The following is a 22,478-nucleotide window of genomic DNA, read 5'->3' as shown; positions in this document are numbered from 1 at the left end:
GAGTGTTCTAATTTCATTCTTTTACATATAGCTGTCCAGTTTTCCCAGCACCACTTATTGAAGAGATTGTCTTTTCTCCATTGTATATCCTTGCCTCCTTGGTCATAGATTAGTTGACCATAGGTGCACGGGTTTATCTCTGGGCTTTCTATCTTGTTCCATTGATCTATGTTTCTGTTTTTGTGCCAGTACCATATTGTCTTGATTACTGTAGCTTTGTAGTATAGTCCAAAGTCAGGGAGGCTGATTCCTCCAGCCCCGTTGTCCCTCAAGACTGCTTTGGCTATTGGGGGTCTTTTGTGTCTCCATACAAATTTTGAGATGATTTGTTCTAGTTCTGTAAAAAATGCCAGTAGTAATTTCATAGGGATTGCGTTGAATCTGTAGATTGCTTTGGATAGTATAGTCATTTTCACAATATTGATGTTTCCAATCCAAGAATATGGTATATCTCTCCATCTGTTGGTATCATCTTTAATTTCTTTCATCAGTGTCTTATAGTTTTCTGCATACAGGTCTTTTGCCTCCCTAGGTAGGTTTATTCCTAGGTATTTTATTCTTTTTGTTGCAATGGTAAATGGGAGTGTTTCCTTAATTTCTCGTTCAGATTTTTCATCATTAGTGTATAGTAATGCAAGAGATTTCTGTGCATTAATTTTGTATCCTGCTACTTTACCAACTTCATTGATTACCTCTAGTAGTTTTCTGGTGGCATCTTTAGGATTCTATATGTATAGTATCATGTCATTTGCAAACAGTGACAGTTTTACTTCTTCTTTTCCAATTTGTATTCCTTTTATTTCTTTTTCTTCTCTGATTGCCGTGGCTAGGACTTCCAAAACTATGTTGAATAATAGTGGTGAGAGTGGACATCCTTGTCTTGTTCCTGATCTTAGAAGAAATGCTTTCAGTTTTTCACCATTGAGAATGATATTTGCTGTGGGTTTGTCATATATGGCCTTTATTATGTTGAGGTATGTTCCCTGCATGCCCACTTTCTGGAGAGTTTTTATCATAAATGGGTTTTGAATTTTGTCAAAAGCTTTTTCTGTATCTATTGAGATGATCATATGGTTTTTATTCTTCAATTTGTTAATATGGTGTATCACATTGATTGATTTGCATATGTTGAAGAATCCTTGCATCCCTGCATAAATCCCACTTGATCATGGTGTATGATCCTTTTAATGTGTTGTTGGATTTTGTTTGCTAGTATTCTGGTGAGGATTTTTGCATCTATATCCATGAGCCGTATTGGTCTGTAATTTTCTTTTTCTGTAGTATCTTTGTCTGGTTTTGGTGTCAGGGTGATGGTGGCCTCATAGAATGAGTTTGGGAGTGTTCCTTCCTCCGCAATTTTTTTGAAGAGTTTGAGAAGGATGGGTGTTAGTTCTTCTCTAAATGTTTGATAGAATTCACCTGTGAAGCCATCTGGTCCTGGACCTTTGTTTGCTGGAAGATTTTTAATCACAGTTTCAATTTCATTACTTGTGATTGTCTGTTCATATTTCCTGTTTCTTCTTGGTTCAGTCTTGGAAGGTTATACCTTTCTAAGAGTTTGTCCATTTCTTCCAGGTTGTCCATTTTATTGGCATAGAGTTGCTTGTAGTCGTGTCTTAGGATGCTTTGCATTTCTGCGGTGCTGTTGTAACTTCTCCTTTTTCATTTCTAATTCTATTGATTTGAGTCTTCTCCCTTTTTTTCTGGATGAGTCTGGCTAATGGTTTATCAATTTTGTTTATCTTCTCAAAGAACCAGCTTTTAGTTTTATTGATCTTTGCTATTGTTATTTTGTTTCTATTTCATTTATTTCTGCTCTGATCTTTATGATTTCTTTCCTTCTGCTAACTTTGGGTTTTGTTTGTTCTTCTTTCTCTAGTTCCTTTAGGTGTAAGGTTAGATTGTTTATTTGAGATTTTTCTTGTTTCTTAAGGTAGGCTTGTATAGCTATAAATTTCCCTTTTAGAACTGCTTTTGCTGCATCCCATAGGTTTTGGATCATCGTGTTTTCATTGTGATTTGTCTCTAGGTATTTTTTGATTTCCTCTTTGATTTCTTCAGTGATCTCTTTGTTATTTAGTAACGTATTGTTTAGCCTCCATGTGTTTGTGTTTTTTACGTTTTTTTCCCTGTAATTCATTTCTAATCTCATGGCATTGTTGTCAGAAAAGATGCTTGATATGATTTCATTTTTCTTAAATTTACTGAGGCTTGATTTATGACCCAAGATGTGATCTATCCTGTAGAATGTTCTGTGCACACTTGAGAAGAAAGTGTAATGTGCTTTTTTTGGATGGAATGTCCTATAAATATCAATTAAATCTATCTGGTCTTTTGTGTTATTTAAAGCTTCTGTTTCCTTATTTATTTTCATTTTGGATGATCTGTCCATTGGTGTAAGTGAGGTGTTAAAATCCCCCACTATTTTCGTGTTACTGTCGATTTCCTTTTTTATAGCTGTTAGGAGTTGCCTTATGTATTGAGGTGCTCCTATGTTGGGTGCATATATATTTATAATTGTTATATCTTCTTCTTGGATTGATCCCTTGCTCATTATGTAGTATCCTTCTTTATGTCTTGTAATAGTCTTTATTTTGAAGTCTATTTTATCTGATATGAGTATTGCTATTCCAGCTTTCTTTTGATTTCCATTTGCTTGGAATATCTTTTTCCATCCCCTCAGTTTCAGTCTGTATGTGTCCCTAGGTCTGAAGTGGGTCTCTTGTAGACAGCATATATATGGGTCTTGTTTTTGTATCCATTCAGCAAGCCTGTGTCTTTTGGTTGGAGCATTTAATTCATTCACGTTTAAGGTAATTATCAATATGTATGTTCCTATGACCATTTTCTTAATTGTTTTGGGTTGGTTTTTGTAGGGCCTTTTCTTCTCTTGTGTTTCCCACTTAGAGAAGTTCCTTTAGCATTTGTTGTAGAGCTGGTTTGGTGGTGCTGTATTCTCTTAGCTTTTGCTTGTCTCTAAAGCTTTTGATTTCTCCATCGAATCTGAATGAGATCCTTGCTGGGTAGAGTAATCTTGGCTGTAGTTTCTTCCCTTTCATCACTTTAAGTATACCATGCCACTCCCTTCTGGTTTGTAGCGTTTCTGCTGAGAAATCAGCTGTTAACCTTATGGGAGTTCCCTTGTATGTTATTTGTCATTTTTCCCTTGCTGCTTTCAATAATTTTTCTTTGTCTTTAATTTTTGCCAATTTCATTACCATGTGTCTTGGTGTGTTTCTCCTTGGGTTTATCCTGTATGGGACTCGCTGCCCTTCTTGGACTTTGATGGCTATTTCCTTTCCCATGTTAGGGAAGTTTTTGACTATAATCTCTTCAAATATGTTCTCTGGTCCTTTCTCTCCCTCTCCTCCTTCTGGGACTCCTATAATGCGAATGTTGTTGCGTTTAATGCTGTCCCAGAGGTCTCTTAGGCTGTCTTCATTTCTTTTCATTCTTTTTTCTGTATTCTGTTCCGCAGCAGTGAATTCCACCATTTTGTCTTCCAGGTCGCTTATCCATTCTTCTGCCTCAGTTATTCTGCTATTGATTCCTTCTAGTGTAGTTTTCATTTCAGTTATTGTATTGTTCATCTCTGTTTGTTTGTTCTTTAATTCTTCTAGGTCTTTGTTAAACATTTCTTGCATCTTCTCGATCTTTGCCTCCATTCTTTCTCCGAGGTCCTGGATCATCTTCACTATCATTATTCTGAATTCTTTTTCTGGAAGGTTGCCTATCTCCACTTCATTTAGTTGTTTTTCTGGGGTTTTATCTTGTTCCTTCATCTGGTACATAGCCCTCTGCCTTTTCATCTTGTGTGTCTTTCTGTGAATGTGGTTTTTGTTCCACAGGTGCAGGATTGTAGTTCTTCTTGCTTCTGCTGTCTGCCCTCTGGTGGATCTATATTGGATTATAGTTGATTAACAGTGTTGTGTTAGTTTCAACTGTACAACAAAATGATTCAGTTATACATATACATGTATCTATTCTTTTTCAAATATTTTTCCCATTTAGGTTATTACAGAATATTGAGCAGAGTTCCCTGTGCTGAATAGCAGGTCCCTGTTGATTTTTTATTTTAAATATAGCAGTGTGTACATATAAATACCAAAGTCCCAATCTATCACTGCAACCCTTTCCTCCAGTAACCATAAGTTCCTTCTCTAAGTCTGTGAGTCTGTTTCTGTTTTATAAATAAGTTCATTTGTATCACTTTTTTAAGATTCCACATATAAGCAATATCATGTGATATTTGTCTTTCTTTGTCTGACTTACTTCACTTAGTATGATAGTCTCCAGGTCCATCCATGTTGCTGCAAATGCCATTATTTCACTGTTTTTGATGGCTGAATAATATTCCATTGTATACATGTACCACATTTTCTTTATCCATTCATCTGTCAATGGATATTTAGATTGCTTCTGCAATGAACATTGGGGTACATGTATCCTTTCAAACCATGTTTTTCTCTAGATATATGCCCAGGAGTGGGATTGCTGGACCATATGGTAGCTCTGTTTTTAGTTTCTCAAGGAACCTCCATACTGTTCTCCACAGTGACTGTACGAATTTACATTCCCACCAGCAGTGTAGGAGGGTTCCCTTTTCTCCACATCCTCTCCAGCATTTGTTATTTGTAGACGTTTTGGTGATGGCCATTCTCACTGGTGTGAGGTGATATGTCATTGTAGTTTTGATTTGCATTTCTCTAATAATTAGTGATGTTGAGCATCTTTTCATGTGCCTCTCAGCCATCTGTATGTCTTCTTTGGAGAGATGTCTTTTTACATCTTCTGCAAATTTTTTGATTGAGTTGTTTGTTTTTTTTGATATTGACCCGCATAAACTGTTTGTAAATTTTGGAGACCAATCCCGTGTCGGTCGCATTGTTTGCAAATATTTTCTCCCATTCCCTGGGTTGTCTCTTCATTTTGTTTATGGTTTCTTTTGCTATGCAAAAGCTTTTTAGTATGATTAGGTCCCATTTTTAAAATATTTAATTAATTTATTATTTATGTTTGGGTGCGTGGGGTCTTTATTTCTGCATGTGGGCTTTCTCCAGTTACGGCATGCAGGGGCTACTCTTCGTTGTGGTGCATGGGCTTCTCATTCCAGTGGCTTCTCTTGTTGCAGAGCATGGGCTCTAGAGTGCAGGCTCAGTAGTTGTGGCACACGGGCTTAGTTGCTCTGCAGCATGTGGGATCTTCCTGGATCAAGGATGGAACCTGTGTCCCTTGCATTGGCAGGTGGATTCTTAACCACTGCGCCACCAGGGAAATCCCAGGTCCCATTTGTTTAGTTTTGTTTTTGTTCCCATTACTCTAGGAGATGGATCGAAAGAGATATTGCTGTGATTTATGTCAAAGAGTGATCTGCCTATGTTTTCCTCTCAGAGTTTTATAGTATCCAGTCATACATTTAGGTGTTTAATCCATGTTAAGTTTATTTCTGTGTATGGTGTAGGGAGTGTCCTAATTTCATTCTTTTACATGTAGCTGTCCAGTTTTCCCAGGGCCATTTATTGAAGAGACTGTCTTTCCTTCATAGTATAGTCTTGCCTTCTTTGTTGTAGATTAATTGACCATAGGTGCATGGCTTTATTTCTGGGCTTTCTATCCTGTTCCATCGATCTATATTTCTGTTTTAGTGCTAGTACCATACTGTTTTGGTGACTGTAGCTTTGTAGTATAGTCTCAAGTCAGGGAGCCTGATTCCTCCAGCTCCATTTTCTTTCTCAAGATTTCTTTGGCTATTCAGAGTTTTTTGTGTCTCTGTACAAATTTTAAGATTTTTTTGTTCTAGTTCTGTGAAAAATGCCATTGATAATTTTTTTAAAGGCTACTGGATGACTTTATTTAAAAAAAATATATGTATTAATTTGGCTGTGCTGGGTCTTAGTTGCAGCATGTGGCATCTTCTTTGTGTCATGTTGGATCTTTTTAAGTTGCGGCATGCAGGATCTTTTAGTTGCAGCATATGGGATCCTAGTTGAAGCATGCGGGATCTAATTCCCTGACCAGGGATCGAACCTGGGCCCCCTGCATTGAGAGCATGCAGTCTTAACCACTGGACCACCACAGAAGTCCTGCCATTGGTAATTTGATAGGGATTGCATTGAATCTGTAGATTGCCTTGGGTAGTATAGTCATTTTGACAATATTGATTCTTCTAATCCAAGAGCATCTGATCTTTTGTTGTCAGTGTGTAGAAATGAACAGAATTCTGTGTTATAATTTTGTATCCTGCAACTTTACTGAATTCATTGATGAGCTCTAGTAGTTTTCTGGTAGCATCTTTAGGATCTTCTACGTATAGTATCATGTCATCTGCAAACAGTGGCATTTTTACTTCTTCTTTTCCAATTTGCATTCCCTGTATTTCTTTTTCTTCTCTGATTGCCGTGGCTAGGACTTTCAAAACTGTGTTGAATAAAACTGGTGAGAGTGTACATCCTTGTGTTGTTCCTGATCTTAAAGGAAATGCTTTCAGTTTTTCACTGTTGAGTATGATGTTAGTTGTAGGTTTGTCATATATGGCCTTAATTATGTTGAGGTATGTTCCCTGTATGCCCACTTTCTGGAGAGTTTTTTATCATAAATTGGTGTTGAATTTAGTCAAAAGCTCTTTCTGCATCTATTGAGATGATTATATGGTTTTTATTCTTCAATTTGTTGATGTGGTGTATCACATTGATTGATTTGCAGATATTGAAAAATCCTTGCATCCCTGGGATAAATCCCACGTGATCATGGTGTATGATCATTTTAATGTATTGTTGGATTTGGATTGCTAGTATTTTGTTGAGGATTTTTGCATCTGTGTTCATCAGTGATATTGGCCTATAATTTTTTTTGTGGTATCTTTGTCTGGTTTTGGTATCAGGCTGATGGTGGCCTCATAGAATGAGTTTGGGAGTATTCCTTCCTCTGCTATTTTTTGGAATAGTTTTAGAAGGATAGGTGTTAACGTGCCTCTAAATGTTTGATAGAATTCACCTGTGAAGTCATGTGGTCCTGGACTTTTGTTTGTTGGGAGTTTTTTAATCACAGTTTAAATTTAGTACTTGTGATTGCTCTGTTTATATTTTCTGTTTCTTCCTGGTTCAGTCTTGGGAGATTGTACCTTTCTAAGAATTTGTCCATTTCTTCCAGGTTGTCCATTTTATTAATGTATAGTAGCTTGTAGTAGTCTCTTGTGATCCTTTGTATTTCTTTGGTGTCCATTGTAACTTCTCCTTTTTCACTTCTAATTTTATTGATTTGAGCCCTCTCCTTTTTTCTTGATGAGTCTGGCTAAAGGTTTATAAATTTTGTTTATCTTTTCAAAGAGCCATCTTTTAGTTTCATCAATCTTTTCTATTGTTTTCTTCATTTCTATTTCATTTATTTATGCTCTGATATTTATGGTTTCATTGTTTCTGCTAACTTTGGGTTTTGTTTGTTCTTTCTCTAGTTGCTTTAGGTGTAAGGTTAGGTTGTTTATTTGTGATTTTTCTTCTTTCCTGAGGTAAGATTGTATTGCTATAAACTTCCCTCTTAGAACTGCTTTTGCTGCATCCCATAGGTTTTGGATCGTCGTGTTTTCATTGTCATTTGTTTCTAGGTGGTTTTTGATTTCCTCTTTGATTTCTTCAGTGTTCTCTTGGTTATTTAGTAGTGTATTTTTTAGCCTCCATGTGTTTGTATTTTTTACAGTTTTTTTTCTTGTAGTTGATTTCTAATCTCATTGCATTGTGGTCAGAAAAGATGCTTGATATGATTTCAATATTCTTAATTTTGCCAAGGTTTGCCTTGTGGCCCAACATGTGATCAATCCTGGAGAATGTTCCATGTGCACTTGAGAAGAATGTGTATTCTGTTGCTTTTGGATAGAATGCTCTATAAATAGCAATGAAGTCTGTCTGGTCTGATGTGTCATTTAAGTCCTGCGTTTCCTTATTGATTTTCTCCCTGGATGATCTGTCCATTGATAAAGGTGGAGTGTTAACGTCCCCCACTATTATTGTGTTACTGTCGATTTCTTCTTTTATGGCTGTTAGTATTTGCCTTATATATTGAGGTGCTCCTATGTTGGGTGCATATATATTTACGATTGTTAAGTCTTCTTCTTGGATTGATCCCTTGATGATTATGTAGTGTCTTTCTTTGTCTCTTGGTACAGTCTTTAAAGTCTATTTTGTCTGAGATGAGTATTGCTACTCCAGCTTTCTTCTGATTTCCATTTGCATGGAATACCTTTTTGCATCCTCTCAGTTTCAGTCTGTATGTGTCCCTAGATCTGAAGTGGATCTCTTGTATACAGCATATATATAGGTTTTGTTTTTTGTATCCATTTAGCCATCTATGTCTTTTGGTTAGAGCATTTAATCTGTTTATGTTTAAGATAATTATTATTATGTATGTTCTTATTACCATTTTGTTAACTGTTTTGGATTTGTTTTTGTAGGTCTTTTTTCTTCCCTTCCTGTTTTGTTCCCTCCTCTTGTGATTTGATGACTAACTTTAGTGTTGTGTTTGGATTCCTTTTTCTTCTTTGTGTGTGTGTATCTATTGTAGATTTTCAGTTTGCAGTTACCATGAGGTTTTGATATAGTAGCAGTCTCTACATAAACAAGATTGTTGTTGTTGTTTAAAAATTTATTTATTTATTTTTGGCTGCATTGGGTCTTTGTTGCTGTGCACAGGCTTTCTCTAGTTATGGCGAGCAGGGGCTACTCTTCGTTGCGGTGCGCAGGCTTCTCATTGTGGTGGCTTCTCTTGTTGCAGAGCATGGGTTCTAGGTGTGCAGGCTTCAGTAGCTGTGGCACGCGGGCTCTAGAGTGCAGGCTCAGTAGTTGTGGTGCACGGGCTTAGTTGCTCCATGGCATGTGGGATCTTCCCGGACCAGGGCTTGAACCCGTGTCCCCTGGATTGGCAGGCAGATTCTTAACCACTGCACCACCAGGGAAGCCCAACAAGATCGTTTTAAGTTGCTGGTCTTTTAATGTCAAATACATTTCCAATATCCTGCATTTGTGCTCTCCTCTTCTCACGATTGCTGGTTTTGATATTATATTTGTTCATAAATGATTTCCTACCTTTACTGTATGTTTGCCTTTACCAGTGAGCTTTTCCATTTGTAATTTTCTTGTTCCTAGTTGTGGCCTTTTCTTAGAGAAATTCCTTTAGCATTTGTTGCAAAGCTGGTCTGGTGATGTTGAATTCTCTTAGGTTTTGCTTGTCTGTAAAGCTTTTGATTTCTCCATCGAATCTGAATGAGAGCCTTGCTGGGTAGAGTATTCTCGGTTGTAAGTTCTTCCCTTTCATCACTTTAAATATATTGTGCTGCTCCCTTCTGGCCTGCAGAGTTTCTGCTGAGAAATCAGCTGATAACCTTATGGGAGTTCCCTTGTATGTTATTTGTTGCTTTTCCCCACTTCATTCACTGCTTGTTTGCCTTGTTTCTGTGAGGGTGTCCAATGTAATTTTTATCCTCGCTCCTCTATAGGTAAGGTGTATTTTTGTTTTTTGGGTTTTTTTTGGCCATGTGGCACGTGGGATCCTACTTCCCCAGCCAGGGATTGAACCTGTGCCCCCGGCAGTGGTAGCGCAGACACCTAACCAGTGGACAGCCAGGGAATTCCTGTTTTTGTTTTGTTTTTTTTTAACCCTCTGGCTTCTTTTGAATGATTGAGAAGAAATTGTAGATGGATATTTTTGTGGATGAATATATTACTGCTAGAATGAGACAGTGTTTAACATTGCTTTTATTCCTCTTTTTCTTTGTTACAGATGTAAGTGCTAAAATATTTTGTTCACAGAAATATTTAGATGGAAATGGAAGAAGTTTGTTACAGAGATACCACTGAGTCTTTGAACTCATAAGCTATTTGTCAAATATCACAAAAATAATTTATCATTGTCATCAAAATAATTTTAATGGTCTATCAAGTGATAATTTGTTAAGATCCTCTTTCAAATTTGTTGTTAGGCAGTGGATTAGAAATGATGTGACCTGGAAAAAGATTTGCTTCCAAGCTATTAGAATAATTTGCTTTTTCCCTTTCTAGGCAGTATAACACAAAGGCTTTACCAAGACTTATCAAATGACTCTTAATTATAACACTTACACTATTACTTAAAAGCAACCTATTCAACCAGATATACTCAGAAATGGTTGAGGAAATAGAAATATTGGTAATTTCATTACACCATTGCCAATCCAATAATTTTTGATAAAATGCATTTATCATTTGCTTAGAAACTTAAAACACACACACACACACACACACATACACATACACACACCTTGGGGCTGCAGTTTTAGCAAATTTGCAGAAAATACCATCTAACTTAATTGGCAAAACCAGTCCTCATTGTCAAACCTACGAAAACCCTAGAAACTAAGACAAAGTCTTTTCAGTTCAAATGTATTAATTATTTCAAGAAGCTTTATAAAAACCATTGAGAAATGAATTATAGAATCCATTGTATAAAAGAATCAGTCAAAAAAAGAAAAAGAATCAGTCAAGATTAAAATGATGTAGGTCTAATATAACAAGTTACAAAGAAGATAAAAAGTTACAAAAATAAATCAATATCCTTAATTTATAGTAATACAATATAATTTATACATAAAATTATATGATATTTATAAGAAAAGGAGTATGATTTTTAAAGACATGTTATTCCTTGTCTAAATATTGGTATATGTGTGTGTCAAACTCTGGTGTTTGGCTTTGAGGAATAATTAAATAAAATCCAATGTAAAAATCAGAAATAACTTATCTTTGTTAGATACCCTGGGTATCTATTAAAAGGTTAGTTTAAGTTAGGTTATATCTAACCCTTTATTAGATACTTTTCCTATGTACTTGAGGATAGAAAAGGGCATATACTACCAAAAAGTAATTTGGCATAGATCTTTTATTCTCTGTTATGAGGAGGTAGGAAATAATAAACACTTAGAAGATGAAATGGGAGAAAGATTATCTGTAAATGGAATAAATATGATGTGAGTTGATACAATAGATATTTAACTTCCTTTTTAAATAATATATATGAAGCCTGAGAAAAAAAGCTTGTAAATATTTTATCCATGTGTTTATTCCAATGTACTTTGAAACATTTGACAATTCCAGAAAAATATTCCAGTTGTATTTCTAAGAAGCAGCAGTACCAGCCTATACAGCTTTGACTTATTGAAGTGATTTTGAAGTGAGTAACGGAAAAAATGCTATGCCTTAACTACAAGGGAAAAGGCATTTTTAGGATTCAGTATAAGCATTGAGAAGAGCTGGAAAAATGCTTACCCTTAACTACATGAAAAAGCAATTTTTATCATTCAGTATTTCTGTCCAGTGCTCCTTTTGCTTTGAATTCGTGGGCCTTATCCCTCAAGATCCTTGCATCCTTTGATAATAGTTGGGAGAAGGTAGAGGCAAAGTTTTCGGTAAAAATTTGCATTATTCCTCACTCTACCATATTTAGTTTCTAACTTTCAACTTCACCTATAACAGAAACGTATGCAAGAAGGAGAAAGACAGGAAGCTTTTATAGGTTCATAGTTCTTTGAATAGTCATTAAACGAGGTTTCCATTTGGTTTGACCTCAGGATTTAATTCCCTGCCCCTAGCAATGCAGGTAGTAAGGTTTGCATGATGCTTTCTTTTGTGAAGTAGAGTAAGGTTGGTTTTGGACACAGAGGCTTTCTCCGACCCATTAATTTTAGGAAGGGGTACCCTTGGAAGCTGAGGATCTGGAAATCATTTCCTTTAAAACTACCAGTGCTTGGATACCTCTTGAAAAGCCTTTACGTATCCCCAAGGGTATGTGTACCCTAGTTTGAAGAGTACCTTAGACTATCTTTCTTGAGTTTGACAAAAAAGCTTAATGGCAGAAAATTCTATAGGGAGGAAATTTAGAGAGTCCTTTAAAATAGGTATTCTGTGTTGTTGGTTGAAAGGCTAGCTCTTAATATTATGTATATAGTTAGCAAATAAAATGGTTACAGTGAGTTGAAAGAACCTGCTATATTAATTGTGGGCCCCCTTACATCTGCAGGTAGGTTTGTTGTAGGAATTTCCTTGGGTGGAGCAAGGGCTTCGCTCATGAAATCACTCTGGCCGGGGCAAGTGCACAGACAGGTACAGTTGAAATACTTAGTATTTGGCAGAAATAATGGATTCAAAGACCAGAACTTGTGATAACTGGAGGTACTACAGTCTACTTCCCAACCTTAGGCAGTAACGGCTACCACAAACTACCATGATTTTTGCACTATGATTATAATACCTGCATTTTAAATTTTTAAGCATGTAGTCAGTAATAATTTGAAAATTTTTAATGCAAACTTCTGTGGGCATTATTTTAGTGAATTGAAACTATCCAGTTGTAATGCCTTTTTTTTTCTCCATTTTATTTTAAAAGCTCATGTCATTTAAAAACAAGACAAGAAATTAAAATTTATTGAATAGATCAGAGATTTTTTCCTGGAAATTTTTTTTTAAGGGTATGAGTCACCACATACTCACTTCTGCCTCACAGGAGGGGAATAAAAAGATAACAGCCATAGAAATACTATTCCCACTATAGTAGACATGAATAGTACTCTGTAAATGTGGGCTTATGCTCTATTGTGTCTTAATTGAAATTAAATATTCCTCTAAGACTCCATTTTGCCTGACTGGTGGGAGATTCAGTCTCGGTCCTTGTTGGGGTCCCTTCGCCTCCCCAGAGTCAAACAAGATTCTAAAATGTTTACAGAAACAGGAGAGGGGCTTGCAGTCTCCAGCCCAGCACCGTTTTTGCACTGCCCTCGTCAACTGAGCCCACAGAATTGCTAGGAAGGAGCAAATCCACTGTTTCTGTGGAAGGTGAGGCCCCGGCGGTCTGTGCCCAGGTGAACCCCAGTGTCCTCACCCCTCCTGAGGCCCTGCTGGTGGGACCCTCCCCCCGACCTTTGACCTCTTCCTCCTGTGGAGGAATCTTCTGTCTGTCTTCTTCCTTACGGAATTCCCCCAAGTTGGGAAAACCGCAGCCAGAAAGACAGGTTGTCTACCAGCAGCTTGAACTTCACAGCTTCTGGGGGCGAGTTTGTACCGAGAAGCCGGGCATGCGCATGAAGTGGGGACAGGGAAAAGACAGAGCCCAAAACACAAATGAATAAATATCTCCACAAATGGTCTTAGGTCACGAGTACTATTAATAAGTAGCAAACGTTTCTGAGCATGACTCTCTGCTCACACAGATGATCAAGTTTAATTCTCCAAACTTCGCCATGTGCTAAAGACAGACAACTGAGGCTTAAAGAGTTTGAGTAACGTTCCTGGTAATAAGTAGCAGAGCTGGGATTCGAACCCAAGTCTGCTGGGCTCAAAATTCATCCCCTATGTTATATTTTCTCTCCCACGGGGTATTAGTAATAATTCATCTTGAGCACAGTGAGCTGCCAGCATAGGTTAGCTACAGCGGGAGCTCCCAGACAGCTCAGTGAATTCATCCACGGAACACCATTGCTCAGAGTTGTCCATCTGGTCGTCAGGGTGCATTTGCCAAGACTGGGGAACAACAGTGCTGCTTTGGGCGCAATTACTCTTTAGACAATAACTGGTCAGCATGTTCAGCTGCTTCTTGAGGTCACTCCTGGGAGATGAAGATAGGACCCCATGTCGGCATAAACAGGTTGGTTGTTTTCTTTCTGCTCTGTCAAGAGGCCATTACCTCTGTCATCTCGAAGTTACACCAAATTGCTCAGGTGCAGGTTCAAAAGTGGGGGGAGGATACGGTTCGGCCTAGTTTTCTGTTGTTTAAAATAGAAAATTGATGGATCTGAAATCCATTTTTTGCTTAATACAATTCTTGAGGTACTATTTTAATAAAATCCTTTAGTCTTTTAAAAACGTAAAGGCTTTTAAGAACATTTCAAAAGCCATAGATCAATTTTTTAATTGTATAGGTTGGCCCATAAATAATTCTTATTTATGGAGTCAAAACCAATGCATTCAGTGAATCAATACATAACATAGTCATTATGGCCCTACTAACCACCACCCACCCACCAAGCTGGGCATGATGGGTGATTCAAACACAGGCTGGGCTCTTTACTCAAGATGTTCATAATATGCTTTAAGGGCTTTCAAATGTTGTATGCCTCAGAATCATCCCTGAAGCTTGTCAAAAATAGAGCTGCCTGGACCCCGCTCCAGACCTACTGTCTTAGTCTGTTCGGGCTGCTAGAACAAGATACCACAGACTGGGTAGCTCAAAGCAACAGAAGTCTATTTCTCATCATTCTGGAGGCTGAGAAGTCTAAGATCAAAGTGCTAACATGGTCTTCTGGTGAGGGCCAGCTTACTGATTCATAGCTGGCACCTTTTCACTGTTTTCTTACATGGTGAGAGGGGCTAGGGAGCTCTCTGGGGCCTCCTTTTTAAGGCACTAATCCCATTTATGAGGGTTCCACCCTTATGACCTAAGTATCTCCCAAAGGCCCACCTCCTAATGTCATCATCTTTGGGAGTTAAGATTTCAACATATGCATTTTGGGGGGACACATTTAGACCATAGCACCCATTGAATCAAAACCTTGAGTGGAGCCTGGGCATCTTTAACAAGCTCCTTAGGTGATCCTAATACTTACCAAGGTTTTTGAGCCTGCCGTGTGGTTGATGGCGTTTTGGTAATGTAAGACACTACAATGTTTTCTGTGTTGTATTGCATTCTACACATGTCTATACATCATCACAGGAAGTATGTATAGGAGATATATAGACATACACGTGTATCGAGAGACACAGTAGTCTTTTATTTGCATGTATGTTGAAATGTACCTGCAGGTAAATATAGACCTTTTATCTTAAATCCTAGTAAACCTTTATTGAGCATCTGTGTGTATCAAGCATTGTTAATTCATTCAACAAGTAGTTGTTAAGAGCCTACTATGGGCCATCAGAAAATAAAACAGACAAAAGTCCCTGTCCTCAGGGAGCTATATTTTAATAGAGAAACACCAACAACAAACGAATAAGACAGTTATATGATGATGAGCGCCATAGCAAGAAGTTAGGAGGGGTGGGGCCTGCCAGTGGTGGGGGCGGATCCCAATTTAGAATAGGGTGGTTGGGGAAGCCTTGAGGGAGGAGAGGGAGTGAGCACGATGGATATTTGGAGCACAACTGGTCCAGGTTTGCGGAACAGGAAGTGCAAAGCCCTGATCTCAGTAGGAGTATTCCTGGTGGTTTCAGGAAATAAGGAGGCCGGGGGCTGGGACACAATAGGAGATGCAGTCAGAGAGGCAAGGAATGGGCTGAGGGAGATGTGGATCTTGTAGGGGCCTGTAGGCTTCTGGAGGAGTTTGGCTTTTACTCTGAGGGAGATGGGAAGGGTTCGGATCCTGGGGATGATGTCATCTGACAGGTTTTAATGGGATCATTCTGGCCAATGAGAACAGGCTGCTGGGGGTTGTGGGGAGGCTGGAATCCAGTGACCAGTTAGGGGGCCACTGTAGTAATCCAGGGTAGAGACGGTGAATGGGCTGGGAAGGGAGCAGTGAAGGTGGCGAGAGGAATGTGGCTTCCGGTGCGCTGTGAAGGAGCCAGCAGTTTTGCTGACGGTTTGGTTGCAGAGGGTGTGAGGGCTGCAGTCGGAGGGTTTCCGAGGATGCTGGGTGTAACCGTTGGTTGTACTTACTCTCTGGCCAGGTTTGTTTCTGGATGTGGGTCATGATTTGGTTCCATCAAAATGACTGTGTTTTTGTTTTTTTATAAATTTATTTTATTTATTATTTTTGGCTGTGTTGGGTCTTCGTTGCTGTGTGCGGGGCTTTCTCTAGTTGTGGCGAGCGAGGGCTACTCTTCATTGTGGTGCGCAGGCTTCTTAGCGCGGTGGCTTCTCGTTGCGGAGCACGGGCTCTAGGTGCGTGGGCTTCAGTAGATGCAGCGCGTGGGCTCAGTAGTTGTGGCTCGCAGGCTCTAGAGTGCGGGCTCAGTAGTTGTGGCACACGGGCTTAGTTGCTCTGTGGGATCTTCCTGGACCAGGGCTCGAACCCGTGTCCCCTGCATTGGCAGGCAGATTCTTAACCACTGTGCCACCAGGGAAGCCCTGTATTTTTGTTTTTAAAACGTATCCTGTACACTTAACATTTGTAAGGTTACTGTATGTACATAATACCTTAAAGGAAAAAAAACCTCATCTTCAGGAGTGGTCAGGGTAGTCTGACTGACTGCAGTAAGACCCTGACGGGGATATTGGTAAACAGGGACTGTAGCCACAATGACATCTCTTCCTGACATGTAGAAAAGCTGCTTTTGCCAACAAAAATATATTCTGGATATGATAATGAATAATATTTATTGCTCACTTTATTTCAAAGCACTTCTACATAAATCCTCAAAAAATCCTTTCTAAGGCTGATAGTGGAGGATAGTTCCATCCCCATTTGAGGATTCAGGAACTCGAGATCTAGAGAAGATGGCATGTGGGAAGGATGAACTCTGCTAGATCAGATCTTCTATTTCGTGACCTTCTCCTCTTGATCGTGTGGCCCAATGTGTAGTGACTGGACCTCATTCCAGGGAACAGAAGTGCGTGTGTGTGTGCGCGCACGTGTGTGTGTGTGTGTGTGCGCGCGCACGTGCGTGCACGTGAATCACACTTGGTTTACTAAGTACAATGATGTGTTAAAGGAATTGGAACTGACTGTTCTTACGTTCTGTAACTCAGGTCTCTTGGTCCTCGTTCTGCCTTCTCTGTCTGTTCATTTGGTCATTTTATTTCTGGATAGTAACGTTCCCTGAATGGTGAGATAGGGAAATAAGAAGATGTAAAAGTCACATTAGGTAGCGTGGAGAATAATTTTAATAAAAGCCACAGTGGAGAATGCAGTTGTAATTAACACTAAAATGAAATTCTCAATTGCCAGGGGATTTCAGCTTGCTTCACTTTCCTGATCCTTCGTTCCCGTAAAAAAAAAAAAACAAAAACAAAAAAACCCCCCTGAGTTTGATTATGTCACACACCTAGCAAGGCTGAGTTCTTTGTCTTGCTGAAGGAACCATGTCTGTATTGGGATGGCTGTGAGCAGGGCCTGGGCCAGCTAACAGCATTTAACGCATTTGCCTGTTTCAGTTTGCAGTGATGACCTCACCCACAAATTCAAAGGTTTCACCGTGATGAATGAAGCAGAGAGATACGAAGCCCTGAGACACTGTCGCTATGTGGATGAAGTCATCAGAGATGCTCCGTGGACACTCACGCCAGAGTTTCTGGAAAAACACAAGGTACTTATTCTTCCACGTTCTCTAAGTAGCAGAATTAGGGAGTCGTCTGTTTCTCCAGCTTATACCCAGAAAGTCCAAAGACTCTTCTTATTTTGGCAAGAGGTAACTTCAGGCACTGTCATGTGATGTCACTTGATGCAGCACCTGTCCTGTGCCTACGCCTGGGGACCAACAGCATCCCACTTCCTCAGTGTGGTCTCTGGAGCTAGACCACTCAGGTCCATGTGTGGCTTAACTTCTTAACTGTGGGACCTTGAGCAACATATTGCACTCACTTACCTAAACCAGAACATGGCTGCTGTTTTGAGGATCTAATGAGATCATCTAGTAAGACCCTTGGAACACTGGCTGGCTCAAAGCAAGAGCTCCAAAAATGTCATCATCATTATTATTGATGCTTAGAGTTCCACAGGCATCATTTTTCGTGGAACAAATGACCACATACCTTATCCAGAGGGACAGGGGTCAGGCTTTAAGGAGAGAACTGTATATCTCTGATTTTGTGACCCTGAGACTCCTACTGATAGAAGATTTTTATTAGTTGAAAACACAAGAAATCCTTTTGATCTGCATCAAATTATGTGCTTTGTATCTCCCTACCAGCCCCACATTAGGAGCTCTTCTTTCCTTTTATAAGCAGTACAAAAAAATAAGATTAAGCTGTTCTAAGAGTTTTCTATTTTTAAATTCACGATGCAGGAGAGAATAGAGAACACTGATAAATGTGCATGGGTAATAGCAGAGCAGACAATTTCCCAGCAAGAATAAAAAGAAAAAGGAAAAACTCCAATAGGATTTACTTCCAGCAATCACTAACACATTTTTACTAAGCATCTATTGTATCTTCAACTTGTGTGCAGAATTACGGGGATGCTGATGATGGCTGCCATGTACCCAGCCCTGCGCTAAGTGCTTTGCTCTTACATGAATCACATTCAATCTCATGGCTACCCTGAGACGTTGTTGTTGTCATACACTGGAGACGAGGAACAACTAAGTTTGAGTACGAAGAATAGAATTGATGATAATAACATTTATTGAGTACTTGCTGTGTACCAGTTATTATTTTCAGCACTTTTACATAATTATATTATTTAATCCAGTGATTCTCAAGTGGGGGCAAGTTTGCCCCCAAGGGACATTTAACAGGGCCTGGAAACATTTTGGGCCATCATAACTAAAGGGGTGCTACTGGCATCTAGTGGGTAAAGGACAGGGGTGCTACTAAGCATCCTACAATGCACAGGACAGACCCTCCCCCTCCAACAAAGAGTTTTTTTATATGTAAATTTATGTACTTTATTTATTGGCTGCGTTGGGCCTTCGTTGCTGTGCGCGGGTTTTCTCTAGTTGCAGCGATGGGGGCTACTCTTTGTTGCAGCGCGCGGGTTTCTCGTTGAGGTGGCTTCTCTTGTTGCGGAGCATGGGCTCTAGGCGTGCGGGCTTCAGTAGTTGTGGCGTGCAGGCTCAGTAGTTGTGGCTCGCGGGCTCTAGAGCGCAGGCGCAGTAGTTGTGGCGCACGGGCTTAGTTGCTCTGTGGCATGTGGGATCTTCCCGGACCAGGGCTCGAACCCGTGTCCCCTGCACTGGCAGGTGGATTCTTTTTTTGTGTGTGTGTGGTACGCGGGCCTCTCACTGCCGTGGCCTCTCCCGCTGCGGAGCACAGGCTCCGGACGTGCAGGCTCAGCGGCCATGGTTCACGGGCCCAGCCGCTCCATGGCATGTGGGATCTTCCCGGACCGGGGCACGAACCCGTGTCCCCTGCATCGTCAGGTGGACTCTCAACCACTGTGCCACCAGGGAAGCCCCGGCGGGTGAATTCTTAACCATTGCACCACCAGGGAAGTCCCTCCAATAAAGAATTATCTAGTTCAAAATGTCACCAGTAGCAAGGTTGAGAAATCCTGATTTAATCCTTACCACTAAATTATGAGTTATATAGCTAGTAAGTGGTGGGGCAGGAATCTATACCCAGCAAAATTAAACTGCTACTCTACCTCTCAAGGTGGAGTGAAGCCTTGTTAAAGGGCTTTGAAAGTTAGGCAAGAAGTTTTTACTTGATGGAGGAGGAGAACAAGGGACTAGTGAAGATCAGTAGGCACAAGGATGACAAGAAGAAAATTCTGTTTAAGGAGGTCCCCCCACCATGTGACAGAGGGATGGCTTGGAGAGGAAAGAGCCTGCAGTGAGGAAGGTCAGGTTCAAGTTGGTATTAATAATCCAGGTGATGGGGCCCTGGATTTGGCATAAGCAATGGAGAGGAAGTGATGGGTGTATGCACTTATGTACACAAACACACACACACACACACACACACACACACACAATGGAACTTGTGACCTATGTGCTACGGAGAGTGAAGGAAGTAGGGAAAAAGGCTGATTCCAAGGTGTTTGGAGCCTAAATAAACTTAGAAAATGGAGGTGCCCTTGGAAGGGGCCCCAGTTTTCAGGATGAATTAAAATTCCAGACAGGTTTTTAAAGTGACAGCAAGGCTGGCAAAAGAGAAAAGGGTGACTTTGGGCAAATTTGACAAGTTTTATCATTTCAGCAGCCGTATGACCCGACTGAAATAGTAATACTTGCCCCACCGGCCTCACAAGGTGGTTGTATGAATCAAATGCGAAGAGAGACGTGAATTCATTTCTACAATATAAAATCTGACTTAAGTGGGGGACTTCCCTGGTGGTCCAGTGGTTAGGACTCTGTGCTTGCACTGCAGGGGGCATGGCTTCGATCCCTGGTTGGGGAACTAGGATCCTGCATGCCGCGTGGCACGGACAAAAAAATAAATAAATAAAATATGACTTAAATGTGAGGGTGGGCCTATTGCCATCAGTGGGACAGGAAATGAGGATTTGGGCTCCTCATAGCAGAGGTGATTAAGATCTGAAGAATGGGGGCTTCCCTGGTGGCGCAGTGGTTGAGAGTCCGCCTGCCGATGCAGGGGACACGGGTTCGTGCCCCGGTCCGGGAAGATCCCACATACCGCGGAGCGGCTGGGCCCGTGAGCCATGGCCGCTGAGCCTGCGCGTCCGGAGCCTGTGCTCCGCAGCGGGAGAGGCCACAACAGTGAGAGGCCCGCGTACCGCAAAAAAAAAAAAAAAGTCTGAAGAATGAGTGAATTGTCTGAAGGAGAGATTTTAGAGGCAGAAGAACAGAAGGCCAAAAACACCTACTGTCAGAGGTGAGAGAAGAAAGAGGGACCAGCAAAAGAGAGAAGCCAATCTAGTTCCCATCAGCTCGTGTAAACAGAGACAGTTGGAAATACCTTTCAGTCAAGGATTCAAGTCTGCCTTCTAAACTGCTCATTTCAACTGCTTAATTACAACTACTTTGTTCTAAAAAAATATGTATTTTCAAATTGCAGACATGCAGCCCCATCCCGGTGTTGATGTCACTCTCCTCTCTCTCCAACAGATTGACTTTGTGGCCCACGATGACATTCCGTACTCCTCTGCTGGCTCTGATGATGTTTACAAGCATATAAAGGAAGCAGGTGAGGGTCGTCCTGTGCTCACCTGTCCCCTGCGGCATAGTGATCAGGGTTAATAAGGAACGTCTGCCCTGGGCCTGCAGCATATACGTACAAGGCACTGGCGTTTCACATGTCTCCCAAGTAGCCTCTGCAAGCCTCTGTTGACATGTGCTAAGTCTCAGCTGTGGCACAGACACCAGTTAGGTATTTATATAGAAATTAACCTGAGCACCAAAGTACTCAACTTCCGGTTTGAGGCTCGATTTTAGAGTTCATCACAGGACCTAAAATCACAGGACCCTGTTTATTTTTTTTATTGGAGTATAATTGATTTACAGTGTTGTGTTAGTTTCTGGTGTACAGCAAAGTGATTCAGTTATATACACACACACTAAGTATTGTTTCCTGTGCTATACAGTAGGACCTTGTTGTTTATCTGTTTTATATATAGTAGTGTGTATCTGCTAATCCCAAACTCCTAGTTTATCCCCCTCCCCGGACACTGTTGTTTAAAGGGCAATCATTTTCCTCATTAACAATGAAATTACTCTATGTTCCCAAGAAAGTTCCTTCCAGAAGAATACAGATAACTGGCTAATTAATGATCTGGACTCCTCATCTCCCAAGTCCAGTCCTGCCATAGGTCATCCTGTCACATGATAATAATATCCTCAGGTACCACATGCAGAGGCCAAAAATAAAAATAAAAAGAAAGAAAGAATGGATAAATATTTGTGGTAGTCAAGTAAAAATTAGTGGCAACTGTCATTCCTCGGCCACCTGTTTCCTCCTGATAACAGTTAACTGATGTCATGGAAGGCAGACATGGTGCCTGAGCTTTGGAAGTTGTCCCATTTGTCACTAGGCATTTCTCTTCAGGTCAGAGAGTCTGGTTGGCCCCAGGGACTTACTGGGGGACTGGAAAGAGGGAGGTTTCCTTCCATTGCGGGCTCCCCAGAATTAATTCCTTCATCAAGTACTCTTCGTACTCCTACGCTGCTCTGACTGCAGGGAAATCGCTCCTGGGCATCATAGAAGATCTGTGGTTTTAGCCTCAGTGGGATGCTCGGTTGCTCCTTGGTAACATTTACCTCCTCTTTTTCCCCTTCCTGCCCTGATTTACCCATAACTCCTTGCGTCCTTGCATCCTTGCTTCCTCTACTGCATCCAGAGGAAGAGGGGTATGTTTTCTGTCCCAGGCTAACCTCTTATCTGAACTTACCTTCTCCCTTCCCTGGAGCATGTTTTCTTTTATTCTTCCTCCCATTGTGATCCAAGCTTCTCACTCTCCAGTAGTTTCTTACCAGCTTACGTGGAAGTTTACAAAAACAAATAAACCCAGATCTTTCCTTCTGCCCTCCCTCCTGCCTCTACCTTCACGGACATCCTTGCTTGGTCCTCTTAGTGGCAGCTGTCATTCCTCAGTCACCTGCACTCTGACTTCTGTCCCATCTTTGCTCAGTTCTCAGATGCCCTTTGGACCACCCAATCCAGCGGCCTTAGCTCAGTCCCCGCTCTGGGCATAACGACACTGCTGACCATGTTCTTTGCTTAGACGCTCTTGTCTTTGCTTCCATTTCTGGGACACTTCTGGGACCTTTGGGTTTTTTTTTTGTTTTTTTTTTTCTTGATATCTTTTGGCCGCACCATGGGGCATGTGAGATCTTAGTTCCCCAACCAGGGATCGAACCCGTGCCCACTGCATTGGCAGTGCAGAGTCTTAACCACTGGGCCACCAGGGAAGT

At 40.5% G+C, this 22,478-nt stretch overlaps 1 protein-coding gene across 2 annotated transcripts in view; it reads left to right on the top strand.

Moving 5' to 3' along the window:
- PCYT1B (phosphate cytidylyltransferase 1B, choline) overlaps window positions 1–22,478 on the top strand; it is a gene marked incomplete at both ends in the record, with an annotated part of 160,957 nt that overhangs the window by 92,185 nt on the left and 46,294 nt on the right. For both annotated transcript variants that reach the window (XM_082681041.1, XM_082681040.1), the window contains 2 exons: window positions 17,104–17,255; window positions 20,676–20,754. In XM_082681041.1, coding sequence (XP_082537167.1) covers window positions 17,104–17,255; window positions 20,676–20,754 — 231 coding nt within the window. The remainder of the gene's footprint in view (window positions 1–17,103; window positions 17,256–20,675; window positions 20,755–22,478) is intronic.

This window comes from Grampus griseus, assembly GCF_964374135.1.
Source record: "Grampus griseus genome assembly, chromosome: X".
In the NCBI taxonomy this organism is placed as follows: Eukaryota; Metazoa; Chordata; class Mammalia; order Artiodactyla; family Delphinidae; genus Grampus; species Grampus griseus.
The sequence above is the reverse complement of the archived record's forward strand: the minus strand, read 5'-3'. Positions and strand labels throughout refer to the sequence as shown.